The sequence below is a fragment of the Nesoenas mayeri genome (genome assembly GCF_963082525.1).
Source record: "Nesoenas mayeri genome assembly, chromosome: 5".
NCBI classification, from domain to species: Eukaryota; Metazoa; Chordata; class Aves; order Columbiformes; family Columbidae; genus Nesoenas; species Nesoenas mayeri.
In genome coordinates, this window is record NC_137548.1 from 37275160 (window position 1) to 37291102 (window position 15943).

The 15943-nt window shown below is 45.6% G+C and overlaps 1 protein-coding gene across 1 annotated transcript in view; it reads left to right on the forward strand.

The window, feature by feature from the left end:
* The window catches only part of GALNT16 (polypeptide N-acetylgalactosaminyltransferase 16), a gene marked incomplete at both ends in the record, with an annotated part of 74355 nt that extends 68728 nt beyond the window's left edge, over positions 1 to 5627 (forward strand). Inside the window, one exon of the mRNA XM_080345436.1 lies at positions 5490 to 5627. Within this exon, the coding sequence (XP_080201562.1) occupies positions 5490 to 5627 (138 nt within the window). The remainder of the gene's footprint in view (positions 1 to 5489) is intronic.
* Positions 5628 to 15943: the final 10316 nt, after the last annotated feature.

The following is a 15943-nucleotide window of genomic DNA, read 5'->3' on the forward strand; positions in this document are numbered from 1 at the left end:
GCAGTGTTCTCAAACTACATGTGGATGTAGCCACTCCTCAGTTCAAGCAGGCTTCTCAGAAAGTCAGAGGGGCTGAGTGGGAGTGCAGGAAGGGAAGCTCAGCTACTTCAGAGAGGTGGAAGTGGCAAGCAAGAGCCCCGAGTAGGTGGTCTGAGTGGAAGGGGGTGAGCCAGGGCAACCAGCATGACACCTACAATACCGTAAGAGGAGACAGTGGCATGATGAAAGACCAGCTTTGAACATGTCTGGTGTCACTGTCATCAGAGGTCTGTGGCAGAAGGCGTTTGGACTTTTCTGGATCTAGACTTCATGTCTGTGTCTTAGTGATGCAAAAGCAAGATTTCTGACAAAAGATGGGGCACATGATGACTTCATTTTTTAGTGTCACCAGAACAGATTGGTTAGATGCTTACAGCAGCACCATACAGCTCCTAAAGATTTTTTCTGCTTTCAAGCATGCTGAATCTGTGCCTGTGCTACACAGCTGTTGTGCATTAAGCATGTCTGCAGGGCAGATAACTTTTTTGTTACTTTTGAGTGATAACAACAGTCCTTCTAACATATATGTAATACTCTGGCAGAGGCTTTATATTATTATGATCTGTATCTAGAGTATTACTTCAAATTAAGTCTAGAATTTTGCAAGTAGGAGTATATGAGACAATGGTAAAACTTTAGATGCTTTTTGGTTCTGTTAGACTATTCTCCCTTGGGTTGAAAGGAATTGGGACCAAAATCTATTTGGCACCATGATCCCATTGATCATTCAACAGCAACAGCTGGCACTGCTAGCAGAAGACCAGCCAAGAGCTATTCTGCATAATCAGAACTAGATTTCAAACCAGATGGATGTTATCCATAATGTTATTTGGAGAATTGCATTTTTAGATGAATGCACAATAAATTATTGCCTTTAACTTTGGTTTTGGCTCTGACTGACAGTGGGAGTGGTGTTTTAATTTGCATTATAGTCAGGACAAATGGAAGACAAAGTGAGAGTCAGACACTAAAACAAGAGACTGAAAATGAGAAACACTGGCATGGTATTTCCCAACAGAACAAGAAGCGTGCTGGGAAATCTTATTAAAAAGACATATTTCATTAAAATGTGCTGAAGGAATGTGACCCCAGCCTGAAAATGAGGACACTAAGTTTTCTTGTGAGACAAACAGTATTTGAAGTCCTGTGTGCCTTTGGATGTGATTGGGAATTTTTTCCCACCTTGCTTCTCAGTGTATCACGTTACTCAAAGTGCAGACAAATGCAACTTTATATAGACTATTGGAAGGAGTGAAAATCTGTCTGTTTTGAAAGCACCTGACTTTTGATTACGCTGAAAAATTACACTAGTGTAAACACTTTCAGCTCTTGCGTATATTGGGTAGAAAAGGACTGGCTATTTCTGACTTTTCTGTTAGTAATTGCACATGGAGTGCTTCTAATCAATCACCTCAGAGTACTTTACAATGATAGATAATAAAAATGGGGAGAGAGCTTTACGAAAAACTAGGGAAGTTTTTGGCCAACGTTGGAGAAGAGGATCAGGACACAATATTTCAAAGAAAATGTGGATTCTTATTTTTCCATTTCCACTCCAAACCTGCTGTAACCAGTAAACTGTATTATCTCAATCTGCACAAGAACAGGAGACCAAGGAAGATTTTCAGGCCAAAATTTTTCAGATTGTGCAATGCTTATATCTTCCAAAAGCTTTCCTTCCAAGTACAGGCGAGTCGTAACGTCTGGATGTAGGAGAGGAGAGCACAGGACTCACTGTAATGTTTGGCTGCACATGCAGGATGTATCTACTCTGTTTGTTTTTCCTAAAGATGGGCATCATCACTGTCATTTAAGAGTTAGCTGTCCAGGCTGTCCTTATGTTCTGTGGAGAAAGCTGGGCCTGCCCAGGAGGTGCTTGTACCTGTGTACCTCCAGAATTATGTCACCAGGTGACCAGTTTAGCCTAAGTTGCTCTAGGTGGCTGATGGTGGAAGATGAGCATCCTATCTCCACCCATTCCTACTGCCCACCCTCCTCAAGGGTCTGAGATATGATGTGTGCCTACAGGATTAGGTGCTGAGCTGTTCTGAGTCATCCTGGGGCCTGGCAGTCAGTGAGGCGGTCTCATGAAAGGTTCAGGTGCGGTCAAGGGAGTTGCTCTGGTATCTCACGGAGGGCAGCAAAGCACAGTTTCTGACCAGAAAGGGCAGAATCCGTAATTCTGAGAATACCACTTCCATGTGAGATGAGGAGCCCTAATTTCCCTTTTACTGTCAGTGTGGTTTATAATAGGTCCAGGCATGCCATCTCTCTGCAGCCTGGATCAGCCTTACATTCAACATTGTCACCTTTTCAGCATTCCTCCTCCTTCCCCATCCTTACCCCACTTTCTGCTGAACATAGGGATCTGGAGTGACTTGAAACTCAGTGTGATTCATTGAGAGGCTGATTGATTTGGTGTGTTTTGTTAGCAGCAGCAAATGTGCTCTGGTGAGTGTTTGCTGGCGTCCTGCTGTGTCTGTTGCTGTGGACTCTCCCTGCAGACATCACAGCGGGTACCTGCTCAGCATGGAGAGATGGAACGGCAGCGGGTCTCTGATCTGGAGAAATAACATTAGCGAGCCTCCCAGTGGTGCTAGTTTTCTCCTGAGTGGCTAGTGGAGAGAAGAAAAACAGTGTCTCTTGGTAATTTCCCTGGTCCTCTATCTCAAATCTGACAACAGCACACTCCTTTACAGGGGAGTCTTCTGGAGAGCTGTGGGGTGTGTGGCAGAGATGGCTGGTGGGTGTTCTCTAGCACATGCACTGGGGAAGGTGAAGGAGGAGGCTGGGAATTCACAAGTACAGAGTGGCAGAGGAAGGATGGAAGGCAAGGAAGAGTTCCCCTTTACACAGTAAGTGTGCTTTGGAGAAGGTCAAGAGGCCCTTCACTGAAGTGTCTGTGACCCTGAAAAACAGTGGTGAGGAGGCCATTGTGCAGAGGTCACACCAGCTGGGCACAGTGTGCTGCTTCCCAGGGAAGGAGACCTCCTGCTTTCCACTCCATCAACACAGCTGCTGCTTTATGATATTAACTCTTCCTCAGCTCTTTGTAGGGAGACTTCTGCCAGATGAGACTCAGATGGCTCTGGGACCTGTGTGGGCAGTGAGCTGCAGCACCTGGTGAGGGCACTGCAGTGCACAGACTGCATTGCATCTTCCTCCCCATTGTCACTACATTCCTCTTCCCCCTTGCTTATTAGAACTAGCTTCTTTCTGCTTCTCTCCTTTAGTGGTGTCCTGTCAGACAGGGTGCGGGGTGCTGGTGAAGTGATCCTGCCTCTGGTATTTAGTCTTGAAGGAATATATGATACAGGAGCAACAGGTTACTTTGGGCTTTGCAGCTGGCCTGCCCTCCAAGACACAGAACCAGCGCACAGATTTGGAGGAAAGCTGCCAGCAATATGTGAACATATCTGGATGTCTTAAACCACACAGGATGTATCACAGTATGTTTGGGATTGGAAGGGACCTCAAAAGATCATCTAGTCCAATCCCCCTGCTGGAGCAGGAACGCCTAGGTGAGGTCGCACAGGAACATGTCCAGGTAGGTTTTGAATGTCTCCAGAGAAGGAGACTCCACAACCCCCCTGGGCAGCCTGTTCCAGTGCTCTGTCACCCTCACTGAGAAGAAGTTTTTTCTCAAATTTAAGTGGAACCTCTTGTGTTCCAGCTTGATCCCATTACCCCTTGTCCTATCATTGGTTGCCACTGAGAAGAGCCTGGCTCCATCCTCGTGGCACTCACCCTTAATATATTTATAAACATTAATAAGGTCACCCCTCAGTCTCCTCTTCTCCAAACTAAAGAGACCCAGCTCCCTCAGCCTTTCCTCATAAGGGAGGTGCTCCACTCCCTTAATCATCTTTGTTGCCCTGTGCTGGACCCTCTCCAGCAGTTCCCTGTCCTTCTAGAACTGAGGGGTCCAGAACTGGACACAATATTCCAGATGTGGTCTCACCAGGGTGGAGTAGAGAGGAAGGAGAACCTCTCTTGATCTACTAACCACCCCCCTTGTAATACACCCCAGGATGCCATTGGCCTTCCTGGCCACAAGGGCACAGTGCTGGCTCATAGTCATCCTGTTGTCCACCAGGACCCCCAGGTCCCTTTCCCCTACACTGCTCTCTAATATGTAATTTCCCAGCCTATACTGGAACCTGGGGTTGTTCCTGCCCAGATGCAGATGTGGCAATTGGTTTACTGTGTTACCCAAGAATTAAAATGTCGGTGCGTTTTGATGTCCAGATGTTGCAGGATTTTTTTTATTCTCTTTGCATATTCTGCAGCAGCCCTGAGGTCAATCAGTTAAGCTGTTGTCAAGCTGTTTCTTTTTCTTCATCAGTCTTGTGGGTTAGCCAATACATCCTTATAATATTTGTAAGCTGTTTACTGACTGAGCATCCAGACCATAATTCTAACTGGGTCGTCCCTGTGACTGAAAAGAGGGATGAGAAAATTCCCAGAGCCTGGATCCCTCACTCCAATAACCTGCTGATCTCAGCTGTGCCACACTGGAAGGAAATGGTTCAGCCTCACCTGGGAGATCCCAAGTCCACAGACTCATTTCTACTTCTTTTTTTCCTCCTCACTATCAGCCACAGTGGCCTCAGTTCTTTCCAGCAGGGGTGGAAGGTACAGCCCTTTCTCAGCAGAATTTGCAATTCAATGTTAAGGCATATATATATTTTGTTTCCTGGAAAGCAGCACAACCAAAGTGGACCTTCAGGAAAGGGTTGCATGTGGGACCTTGTGGATATGCTTTGAGGTGAGCAAACCCAGAGGACAGCACTGTAGGGATTAGAGGAATATGTACCAAGAAGTTGCCAAATGGACACTTATAAACTCCAATGTAGACAAGACAGAAAAGATTAGAAAGAAGAGCTGAGAAGTGTGCAGAGCTATGGAGAGCTTTCAATGCAGTGCTGATAAAAATCTTGAATTTGATGGAAGAAGAGATGAAGGGACATGGAAGAGAGATAGATACGATCTAATCAAGCAGCAAGAAGTGTGATTTTTGCTTTCTGTTGATGGATTGCTTTCCATGTCGGGAGAGCTTTTAATGCTTTGCTTTCTATGGATTGGAAAGAGACCATAGAAGAGTTTTAGATTTTGACAGGTATCTGGGTGCCTAGATGCACGACAAAGAATGGCAGGGAAACTGTGAATATAATATGCTTTTGGAAATGCCACTGCTTGCTGATTTTTCTGTTGTCTGTGCTCTAGATGCTTTTGAATATCTAGCCCTATAATTCAGCTAAACTCAAACTCCAGGTGTTGTTAATACAGGAGACCAGTGCTATGGAGGTGCTGCCCATACCCACATTTTCAGTCTCCCTAGTTGTTGGGGTTTATTTGAGGTTTGTGCTCAACCTTTCTCCTTCAACTTGAAGTCACAGTTTTGTCGTGAAATGGTAGTAACAGCATGTTTCTTCTCTGTCTTCTCACAGAAGTGGAAGATGAAAGGCAGTTTCATTCAACACTTTGTCAGCGGTCTCTGCCTGGAAAACCAGACTGGAAGAGTGGTGACCAACCCTTGCCAAGCAGGTGTACCTGGCCAACAGTGGGAGCTGCTACAAGCAACATGATGGTAGCACAGAGATCTTGTTTCTTTGTGCATGAAACCTTGGGAACAAAGGGCGATTGAGAAGGGAGGAATGGTTTTGTATGTCTGACCCTAAGTGTTTTCATTGTGCCCATCAGCAAGCCACCATTTCAGCTGAGCGCTTGGTGTTTTTGAGCTTTTCAGAGGAGAAGCTGGAGTGAGAGAGGGATGAGGAGAGTTGTTGAAATCTTCCCATCTGTTGTCTTAAGCACTCCTTTGTAGCTGATGTCTGTGCACAGCTGCACCCAGAGAGGGGAGAGGACCCAGCCCAATACTCAGTGACCAGAGCTGCCTTGCAGCTCTCCCCATCTGTTCCTTTCTCTGCATCCAGAGTTCATGACCTTCAGTCCAACAGCTTTGACAATGCTTGTACAAACATTGGTAGCTCTTCGGCTTCCCTGGCTTTTTGCTCTAACATCGTGCATTTATGCATGTGTGTCTCACAGTGAGGAGTGGCCAGAAGAAGGGTCATCATGACAAGTGGAGGGTCTCGAAAGGAACTAGCAGATTCTGAGGTTTGTAACCTCTTTGTAGCAGGCCCATTCCTTCCTCTGCCCACAGCAGCTGCGCTACAGCCAAATGAGCTGAGCTTGGCACAATGCTGACAAGAGAGCCGGAAAAGGGTCAATCTGTTTTAGCAGCATAACCAGGGCTTGTTTTGGGGATTATTCCCTATTGAATTATTGCTTCCAGTTTTTCACGGGTAGAAAGCCAGCCCTGCCTCCATGCTCCGCTGGACCTGGGTTCAGGGTACCACACTCCCGTGCAGCTGTTGAGAGACGGGTGCCAACACTTTGGGATGCTAGGGAAACTGGGACTGTTCTCTTGCTGCTCTTCCTGATGCTGCCAGGCACTGCTGCACCCCACACTGAGGGAGATGTGCGGGGCTGTGTGGGCAGCACACACTGGCAGTGCAACTGCGCTTGGCTCAGGACAGTGGCAGGAACCCACCCAGTTCCCCGCTGTGAGAGACAGGAGGAGACAGGCCCTAGGTCATCACAGGCTTCCTGCTGCTGGCTGGGCAGGAGCACAGCCCTCTTGCTGGCTCTCCAGCTCCATGTGGCCCTTGTGAGTGCAGCCTGGCATGACAAGCCACCCAATTGTTCTGTCTAGTTGCTTTTCCTCCTCTCTCTCAGAAAAAGGAGATGAAAGGGTCTGGGCCTGTTCCACTTGCGATGCCCAGCTCTCCTCCCAGTAGGCATCTTGGGGAGGTTAGTTGGTGAAGCTGAAACTGCCCCCTGCACAAATGCTGCCGCAGTACAGGCCTGCCCTGAGAGATCCCTCCTGTGTGTTCTGGAAATACCAAACACAATTGGTGTGTCTAGCTAGCATCCCGGTCCTGCTCTCAGTTACCAGTCAGCTGTAGCTGAGTGTGGATTTTCAGACTTGCCAGGAGAAACTTTCCTATTCAAATAAAAAGAAAAATCCCCACAACCTTACCTTTTCTTACTAGATCTGTAAAATTTTCCTCTTGGCGCTAGGTTTTGTAAACCAACCCTCCTATCCAAGAGCCTGGCAGGGGAACCAGGTGGTGGGGCCACCTTCAGTAGGCAATTCCTAGTCTGGATCCTTTCTGATCTGGTGTAGAAGAAACAGGATGTTCATTTGGATTCTAAACAGCTGGCTGCTTTTAATCATGTTTGTATCATTTTTCCATTCTTTCTCCTGGCTTGGTATTAGCCCAAACAGTTGACAAAAGAACAGATACTGTTCTTCATACATTGCATGTCCTCAGAAGTGCTTGTGTGAGAACTAGACCATTTGTTTTCTGTTCTTGGTTCTTTCATTTAAAAAAAATAAATCAGTCATGTGGCAGGAGCTCTTTTCCTGTTTCCCCCTTCACTTTTGATGTCAGCTCATCATCTTGATGCTAATTAACCAGATGAATGATTTGCCCACTGTAAAAACTCTAGAGGCAGTTTTTAGTCCCAAGCTTACAGCACGGTGCAGCTACCCTTCTGTGTGGGAATGGGGACACTGATTCTCCAGAGATTTCTCTTTCCCTTTGTAGAGGTGCTTTGGGCCTGAACCACTGAGGCCATGAAAGAGCAGAGAAGGAAAGAAAACAGCCTAGGAACAGAAAGAGAGCAGAGCAGACAGACTCCATCAGGAGAGAAAGATGCCATCCTACTACCAGCTGCCTTTTTAAATGAGAATATGCAGGAGATGCTACTTCCAGGCAGTAGGAGACAGGAACAGTCAAGTTCTCACATACCTGGCTTGAAAATAAGTTGATGCAAAGATAGGTGAAAGGCCATTGAGCAGGCTCTGTATGTAAGCTCTGTATACAATTATGTGCTAAAGGATTACGTGTTTTCATCAAAATGCCTCCTAAATGGACCTTCTGAGCTTCCCCCATTTCACTCTCCAGCAGCTGAAGGGTTGCAGCTAACAGCGTGTTCACTCCTCCACCAGGTACTGCTTCCTTCCTCCTTGCTCCCACTGCTTTCTTGCAGTTCCTTCTTCATAACCGTGCTGGAACTAGGACCCAGCTCCTCTACAAACAGTTCTCCTGACTGCTGCAGACCACAGAAACTCTGCTTGTATCCAGTTTCCAAGCTCTGGGCCAGCCCCGGTTCAAAAAGGCTCTTACAATACACTGGCTACTGCCCTTGACTTCGTGCTTGGCTCCAACGTTGGAGGTTAGTGACCACTCCCAGAGCAGAGGTACCTGGACCAGCTGTGTTGATTCGTGCCTCTCTTCCTACTGCTCCTCACCACCTGACAGAATGGGAGCTGGCATCCATATGGGGCTGGGAGCTGGGGCAGCTGAATGTTGGACACCCTCCTTCAGCTGCCTCAGACTGGGAAAGAAAAGGGAAGAAGTGGGCGTATGCTGGATGTCAATAACTGAAATTGCTGCTGGAGTCAGGGGCTAACAGAGCCCTAACTGTACCTGTTTTTGGACATGTTCTCCTGAGGTCACATCCCCATGGCTTATTCTGCTGTCAGCTAATGCACTGCTCACAGGGCCTTCCTGTAGACCCAGTGCAGACCTCCCTCCACATGGCCAAGGAAGTGCATTACTAAAGGCTGCTTTCAAGTATGGGCAAACTAAACTTCTCAGAATAAACAGTCTTGTCAGTCCAAATGCATTATCAGCATACTTTGCATTTCTCTTGCACTGAAGGGAAGGAGAAATGATGTTATCTGGTCTTTTCTGTGATTCTTTTTTTACCCACCAAGGTCCATGCAGTACCGTTTTTTGGAACAGGACTCCAGTGGGGCTTTTGAAAGCAAACTGACCGAGTTCTCAAATTTGGCCTAGTGATTTGTTTCTTTATCAGTCAGAACAAGCAGCTGCTCACCCTTGTTTTCCTGTTTACTTTAAACAGCCCCCTAGACTGTCAAGACAGAGCATTTGCATTGGTAATGCCTCTTAAGAAAGCTGTTATTGTGTTAGATTACCCAATGTAATTTCATGTGCTGTGAACCAATGGGGGTTTATTTAAGAGGAGCTGAAACTACTGTTGCACAGAAATCAATTTCGAAAGGTTTATTTTCCCCACTCACGTGTAAGTTGTACTTTGCCAGATGTAATTTATGTGGAGCCCAGATTTGTTTTCCATTTTCTTGAAGAAAGCATGTGCCAGAATCTGTTTAATGCCTGGAATAAAATCCACTTTGAAACAAGTGTTTCAAGCTGTTCTTATTCCCCCTCATTTCCCATTGGAAAAGAGCCTCCATCCTTTCTTGCCTGGTCCTTTCCGCTATCTCTTGCTGGGTTTGTTTACCCCAAATATACATACCCCAGTTCTTTGCCTGGGTTCCTGGGTTGCTTCTGGAGGGATACGGCAGAAGCTGGCAGAGAGATTTCTAGGACACAATGGCATATCAATTGAAAATGACTGAAGAAGCCCTCCACAGCTGGCTAGGTAGGAAAGTATCCTTTCTGGCAAAAGTTAAGAGCAGTTAATGGACCAGCTTTTACGTGGTGAAAGAAGTAGCTGGGTTCCAGGGAAAGTAATTCTTCCTGGTACTCCCTCCTTGATCTTTTCCTCAGGCTATCAGCCTGCCTATTCCTCACTAAGCCTCCCAAAGGTCTTTTCTTTTGCTGTTGACTTGAGGGCAGGGAAGCATCACCACCCACAGATGTCTCCTAGCATGTGCCTTGCTGAGCCTTGAACACAGTGACTCCCCAAGCAGGCTGGTAAGCCTTCCTAATCTCACTTTATAAAAAAGCCAGCAATGTCAATTTGGGGGCTTTGAGTTTAAAGTCAGAGCTTAACTGCCTGCTAGTTCACCCACAGAGGCTTTTTCAAACTAGGATCAGCTGGGTTTGCCTCTGTAGAAAGCAGCAGAGACAGAGGCTCTGCCTGGAGAAGGAGGGTGAAGGTGTGCTGGAAGTTAGCTGGTGTGGGGGGAATCAGTGCTTCCACATGCTGCCTGGTAATGGATCTGATGTTTGGGTGCTGTGGGAACTCAACAAAAAGGAAAAGAGCCTGGGCTTTCTTAATGCTGGCTCTGTAGCAGGACATCAGTTGGGCTGTGTTCCTGGAGTCCTGCCATACATACCCTGAGCAATGACTGCCAAAGTGCCCCAGAAGCCAAGAGATTCTCAAGCTGGCTGGGAAGACTTTAATTAATCCTGTCTAGGAAAATGAAATACCGATCTTTTCAGGAGCCAAACTGGGCGGGGGTTAGGGTGGAAAGGAGAAATGAGTTGAGGAATGGGTTCTCCTCTGAGGAGGACAGGGTCAGACATGTCGTGGTCCGGCACATAAATGCGGTAGAGGAGAGTTTGGAGTAGAAACAGTTACATCAAAGGGGCCTGGTACCAAGTGTGGGGAAAATCATAGGGGAGTAATTTCTTTGCAGGAGGTTAAAAATATAGAAATACCAAATCCATAGTAGTCACACAGTTGTGTCAAATTCAATAAATGCTTTGTCTCAAAAGGCAAATCAACTGTTGTTTGGATTTGTTGTGTTTTGTTGTTTCATTTTGTTTGGTTGGTTCTTTTTAATACTCAAAAGCACAAAGCAGATTATTTTCTTAGGAACAGAGGTGTTGTCCAGGCCACGTTCAGTAAGAAGCTAGGTACTAGAAGATCTTCTTTTTCTGTAGTCTCTTAAAAGGGACTAGGTTGATACAGAGACCTTAAGTGAGTGTCTCTTCATTCTCAAAACCCTCTGCTGTTGGTCTGTAGGATGTGTTGAGGTGGATATCTCTAGCCCTCTAATTGGACCTCTTCAGCATTTTAGAAAAACGTACCAATTGCAGAAGCTCTGGAAACCTGACTGCTGCTTTCCCCTCAAGCACGCATCATAACACACTTCTTGCATCCTTTTTTTTCAGTCAATCTCTACTGCTTGGCCAACACAGCTGAAAAATTCCTCTATCCCTCCCTCTAAGGGGGCCTAAGATTCTTTCCTTTGTTGTGACTTGTGAGCATTTTAAACAGAAGCAAAGAATCCCTGGAGAACTGCACATGTTGAAATTAGATGTTTAGATCTACCTGAAACAAAAACTCATTTCAGTGTTTGTTTTGCTGCTGTGGCAGTTAGAAAAAATCAGCAGTGTACTGCCCAGTGAAAATGTTTTGTGTTTGCAGCGTGTGGGCTTTTGGCTCTGCTTCTGCAGTGGAGAACTCTGTGCCCATGTGTGGGCAGGAGGCACTGCCCCTCACCACTCTCCCAGCTTGGGCACCAGGTAGCAGGGCTGTCAGCCACATTTCTAGGGCTTTGTTGCTGTAGAGCGATTTGTGAACATTTGTGATACGGTCCAGAGCTGGGTCAAAAATGTTCCTGTGCCGCAGCGTGCTGCAACGGTGCTGCTGGGCAATGAAAGACTGGGAGGGAAATGAATGACCTTTTGCTTTTTTGACTGATCTGTATCTGTTTGAGAAATGCTGTTTAAATCTCACTAGTGACCAACGAGTAATCAAAACCAGGCCAGAAAGAGGTAGTACTTCTGTGATGGAAATGACACTGGATAAGTGTTCAGACCTGCTTATTTTTGAGTCGGGGACATCCCATCTGAATGGAAATAGTGGCTTCTGCTTAACATATCGATGAAGCATGTGCTTTACAAATCCGAGTCATTAAAATAAATCCAGCTTCATCTGTACTGCATGGTGCAAAAAGGAAGAATGAGAGAAAAGAACAAAATAATCCACTTGAGACAAAATTGTGTTTTAATGTGATTTTGGTGGAAAACAGCTTCTCTGGTTTTGATTTCCATGGAAACTAGTCCAGCAACGCTGCTTACCCCTGCCTGCAGCAGGCCTGAGCTTGGCAGGAACAACAGCAGCGGGACACTGGGTGATGAGCTGGCCTGTGCCTGAGGGATGCTCCAATTCATGAGTGTGAACTGAACAAAATGGGGTCACTGACCCAAAAAGCCACCCATGGGTTCCTCTGCACCTCCTGATCTGTCTCAGCTTTCTTTTGCCAAGGGCTCTTCTCCCTGAATGTTGTGTACAGAGTCCAGGGCTACTTTGCCTTCTCCCTGTTTCAGTCTTGGTGGGTGGATCTCAGTATCACCTTGTCCATAGCAGCCGGAGCTTCCTTTAAGTGTGGTGGCTGCTGGCTCCTGGGGTCGTCATGAGCTCCCACAGGCTTCACCACAGCTCTTGAGTCTCTCTTCACCTTGTGCCCTGGCACATCATGTCACTGCCCCATGGGGCTGCCATGGGGTCTCCTGATTGCTATTTAGTTTTAACCTGTAGATCTCCTGTCTACTTCCCTTTGGCAGCTGGGTGACCAGAACCGATCCTGTGGCGTAACTGTATTTTGGAAGTGATCACAAAGGTTTCGGAGAAGTGAGGCAGTTGCATACAAAGTAGAGAAAACAGTTGATTTGAAGAATCGACATATTTTTATGTGTTTGTGTGAATTTTTTTACCCGCCAAGATACCTTGTTTCCCAATCTTCCCAAAACATAATGAAGGCAAATCAGAAATCATGTCAATGCTGCTATATTTTGAAGATGATGGTTTGCGTTTTGCCCTTGCTAAAGAGAAGCAGCATTGTTCCCAGTGCTGTGGCAAGCAGAAAAGCAGTGGAAGGAGAAGTGCTGAAATAGGTGTGAATACACTCCAATGTGGCCATAGTTCCCAGTGCAGAAAAAAATGGGAAGATGCCTGATGAGTGCCTTTCAGCCTGATCAGCAACAGGATAAAGAAGAAAGGGATTTGAAACTAACAGGAGTCTGCCTGTTATGGCTGAGGGTGTTTCTAGGATAAGAAGACTGTGGGACGGCAACATAGACCTGTGTGTTGTTTCTAATTTCTGCTTTCCCCAGCCCTCTGCAAGATGTCTCTCTCCTGTTTCGGGGGACAGCTTGGCTTGTGCCAGGCAACCAGCAGCACTGGAGAGCAGGGTGCTCAGGCTGTGCCTTTCAAGCCTGGCTCCCATAGGAGGGACATTATGCAGCCAGCAGCAGGGCTGCACCTGTATGAGGGTGTCTGTATCTCAGGCTGCAGCAGAAAGTAGGGCATGGGGGTGAGCTGAAGCTGATGTCCCAGCCCAGATGTTGGATCTAGTTGCACACACCTGCTCCTCTCCTTGAGGGTCTCTGAAATATGTCTGAGTGTCATTTCTCAGGAGCTCAGTGAGGATCAGACAGTCCAATGTTGGTCAGGCTTGAGCTAGATGATCTTTTCCACCCATCATCCCAGTGATTCCTTACCTTTTAGAACAAACACAGGAGCTACCAGTGCTACAGCTGGAAATTCAGTGGAGAACACATAATGGGGACTGGTAATACTGAGTTTTGCCTCATCTTACCAAGGGACAGTGCAAAAAGGATATGATCTGGTGTCAGCTGTGATCCTCAGTGACTGTAGACCAGTCACATCAGCTCCCAGTACTCTCTTCCCTTCTCCATCTGCCTGTCACATGAAGTGAACTGTAATTCAGCCAACTTAGAAAAGCTCTTTCTCCATAGAAAGGAGGAACCGTTTTTGTAATTGGTGTTTCCTAATCAATCTTCTCCTGCAAGTTGTCTAATTCTTCACTGAGTTTTTTCTTTGCTTGATTATTCTCTAAGTTTGCTCTGCTTGCTGTGCAGTGTGAGGAAAGTGAGTTGTCCCTCAGGCATTCGCCTCAGCAAGCAGTTACAACACAGCTGGAATAATTACCTACAAAGATTGGGTTTAATAAAGAGTCTAATTTCTGGTCTCCTTTAATCAAGTTACCTCATTGTATACAAGTACAGTAGCATTCTTTTGGGACAGGGACCTTTATTTCCCACATAGTTTCATAATTAATTTCCTTTGAATGAAGTCCCTCTCCATAAATTTGCCAAGATATATTTGTGAGGATCGGTATTCCAATGAGTAGGATTTCCTTTTGTCTGTGCTCAAGAGGATGGGTGCGGATCCAGCAATCAGATGACCTAGCTATTTGTCACGGTTTAAGCCAAGCTAGCAATCACAACCATGACAGCTGCTTGCTCACTGCCCCACCAACACCCCCAAACAGGGGAGAGAATTGAAAGGGAAGGGAGAAACTCATGGACTGAGATAAACACAGCTTAACAGAATAACAAAATAATACTAATATACCACTGCTACTACTAATATATATAAAATGGAAAACAATATAAAAGATACTCAATGCAATTCCTCATGAACTCCGTCCACACTGAACAGCCAGTCCCAGGAAGAGAGAGAGCACCCTGGTCCCGAACAGCTGATCATGGGGGAAGAGAGGAAAAGGCCAAAAAGGCAGAAAGGCCCAGAGGCCACTGCAAAACTGCAGAACAGGAAAAGGCCAAACTAAAAGAACTCCCAAATGGAACTCAACTAATACAGAGCAGAGCTGGAATGGATCTCCACCTTCGTAGCCAGAAAACCCAACTGTCATTAAATATGAAGCACGATGCTAATGGCATGGAATATTCTTATTTATCAGCCTAGTTGTCAGTCAAGATCTGCCCCATCTATGTGCCCCCCTTCCTCAATGCCTCACACCTGCAGAAAGCGAGCCCAGAAAGACCTTGGCTCCCAGACAACGACAGTAAGTTCTTACATTCTCTTTGTTCCAACTCAAAAAACACTGAAAGTGTTCTGGAGTGTTATGTTTTTATTTTCAAACTAAATCCAAGCAATGACTGTGCTAGCTATGAAAAATAGAAGTTTCTAGCTGCATCAAGAAAATTAACTGGCTTTCAGTCAAACCAGCACACTATTTTAGCTGTCTTTTGAATGAGACCATGACATATATTCAATTCCCATGGACTTCCTGGTTTTGATTGAGTCTGCAAATTTATGATTTTAATATTTCATTAGGAGCCAGATTATCACCCTTGTACAAACACTTAAACACATATCTGAGAAAAGGAATTAACAATATTAACAATATGCTGAACAGAAATCTTTGCACACACTCTAAATTCAAATATGACTTAGCATCAGTCCAGTTACAGTCCATGAAATTTTGAAGAGCTTCAGCTTTAGGGGACAGACTCCTTCAGAAGTCAAATTCTCCTCTGGGGCAGCTTTTACTCAGGTATAATGCATCCAGGAGTCTATATGCTTTGCCTCAATGGCTGTGTAGGTATCTAGCAGTACCAAATAAGGTCCCTTCCAGCGTTTCTTCAGGGGTTCATCATTTCTATATCCAGACATACGCCTTGTCCCCTGGTTGGAAGGTGTGCACTGGAGTATCTAAAGGTATTGGCGCTCTTTCATTTAGATACCTGTGAAAGGAAGATAAGGTACACCCTAATGATAATAAATTATCAGTTAACAATTGTCTTCCTTGTTTCATGCATCTGGTCTTCTTTCCCTGCTAAGTTATTTACAGGACAAGACTTACCATACAGAATTTCAAAAGAATTTAACCCTTCTCTAACTCTAGGAGTAACTTGTATCCTCATTAATGCCACTGGTAATACATCTACCCATTTCATGGGATTCTTTTGAAAAAGTTTCAAAACCTCTCTCTTTAAAGCTGGATTCATTTGTTCTACTTTTGCTCATGACTGAGGCCTCCAGGGAGCATGTAGCTCCCACTTAATCTGTAAAAATTTAGCAACCACTTGTACTACCTCAGCTATGAAGTAAGGTCCATTACCAGAGGACATCCCTTCCAGGATTCTGAATTGGGGAATTATTTATTTCAACAGAGGTCTAATTACCTCCTTAGACTTGCTGATACAGCATGGGAAAGCTCCTGGCCATCCTGAGAAAGTGTATACTGACACTGGCGAATATTTGTACTGATTACACTTGGGTAGTTCAGAAAAATCGAGTTGCCAATATTCTCCAGGAGACAGTTGCCTTTTGACATGGAGGAGGTATTTTCTGTATTTTTGGATTATTCTTACAGCAAATCAAGCATTGTCTTACAGGG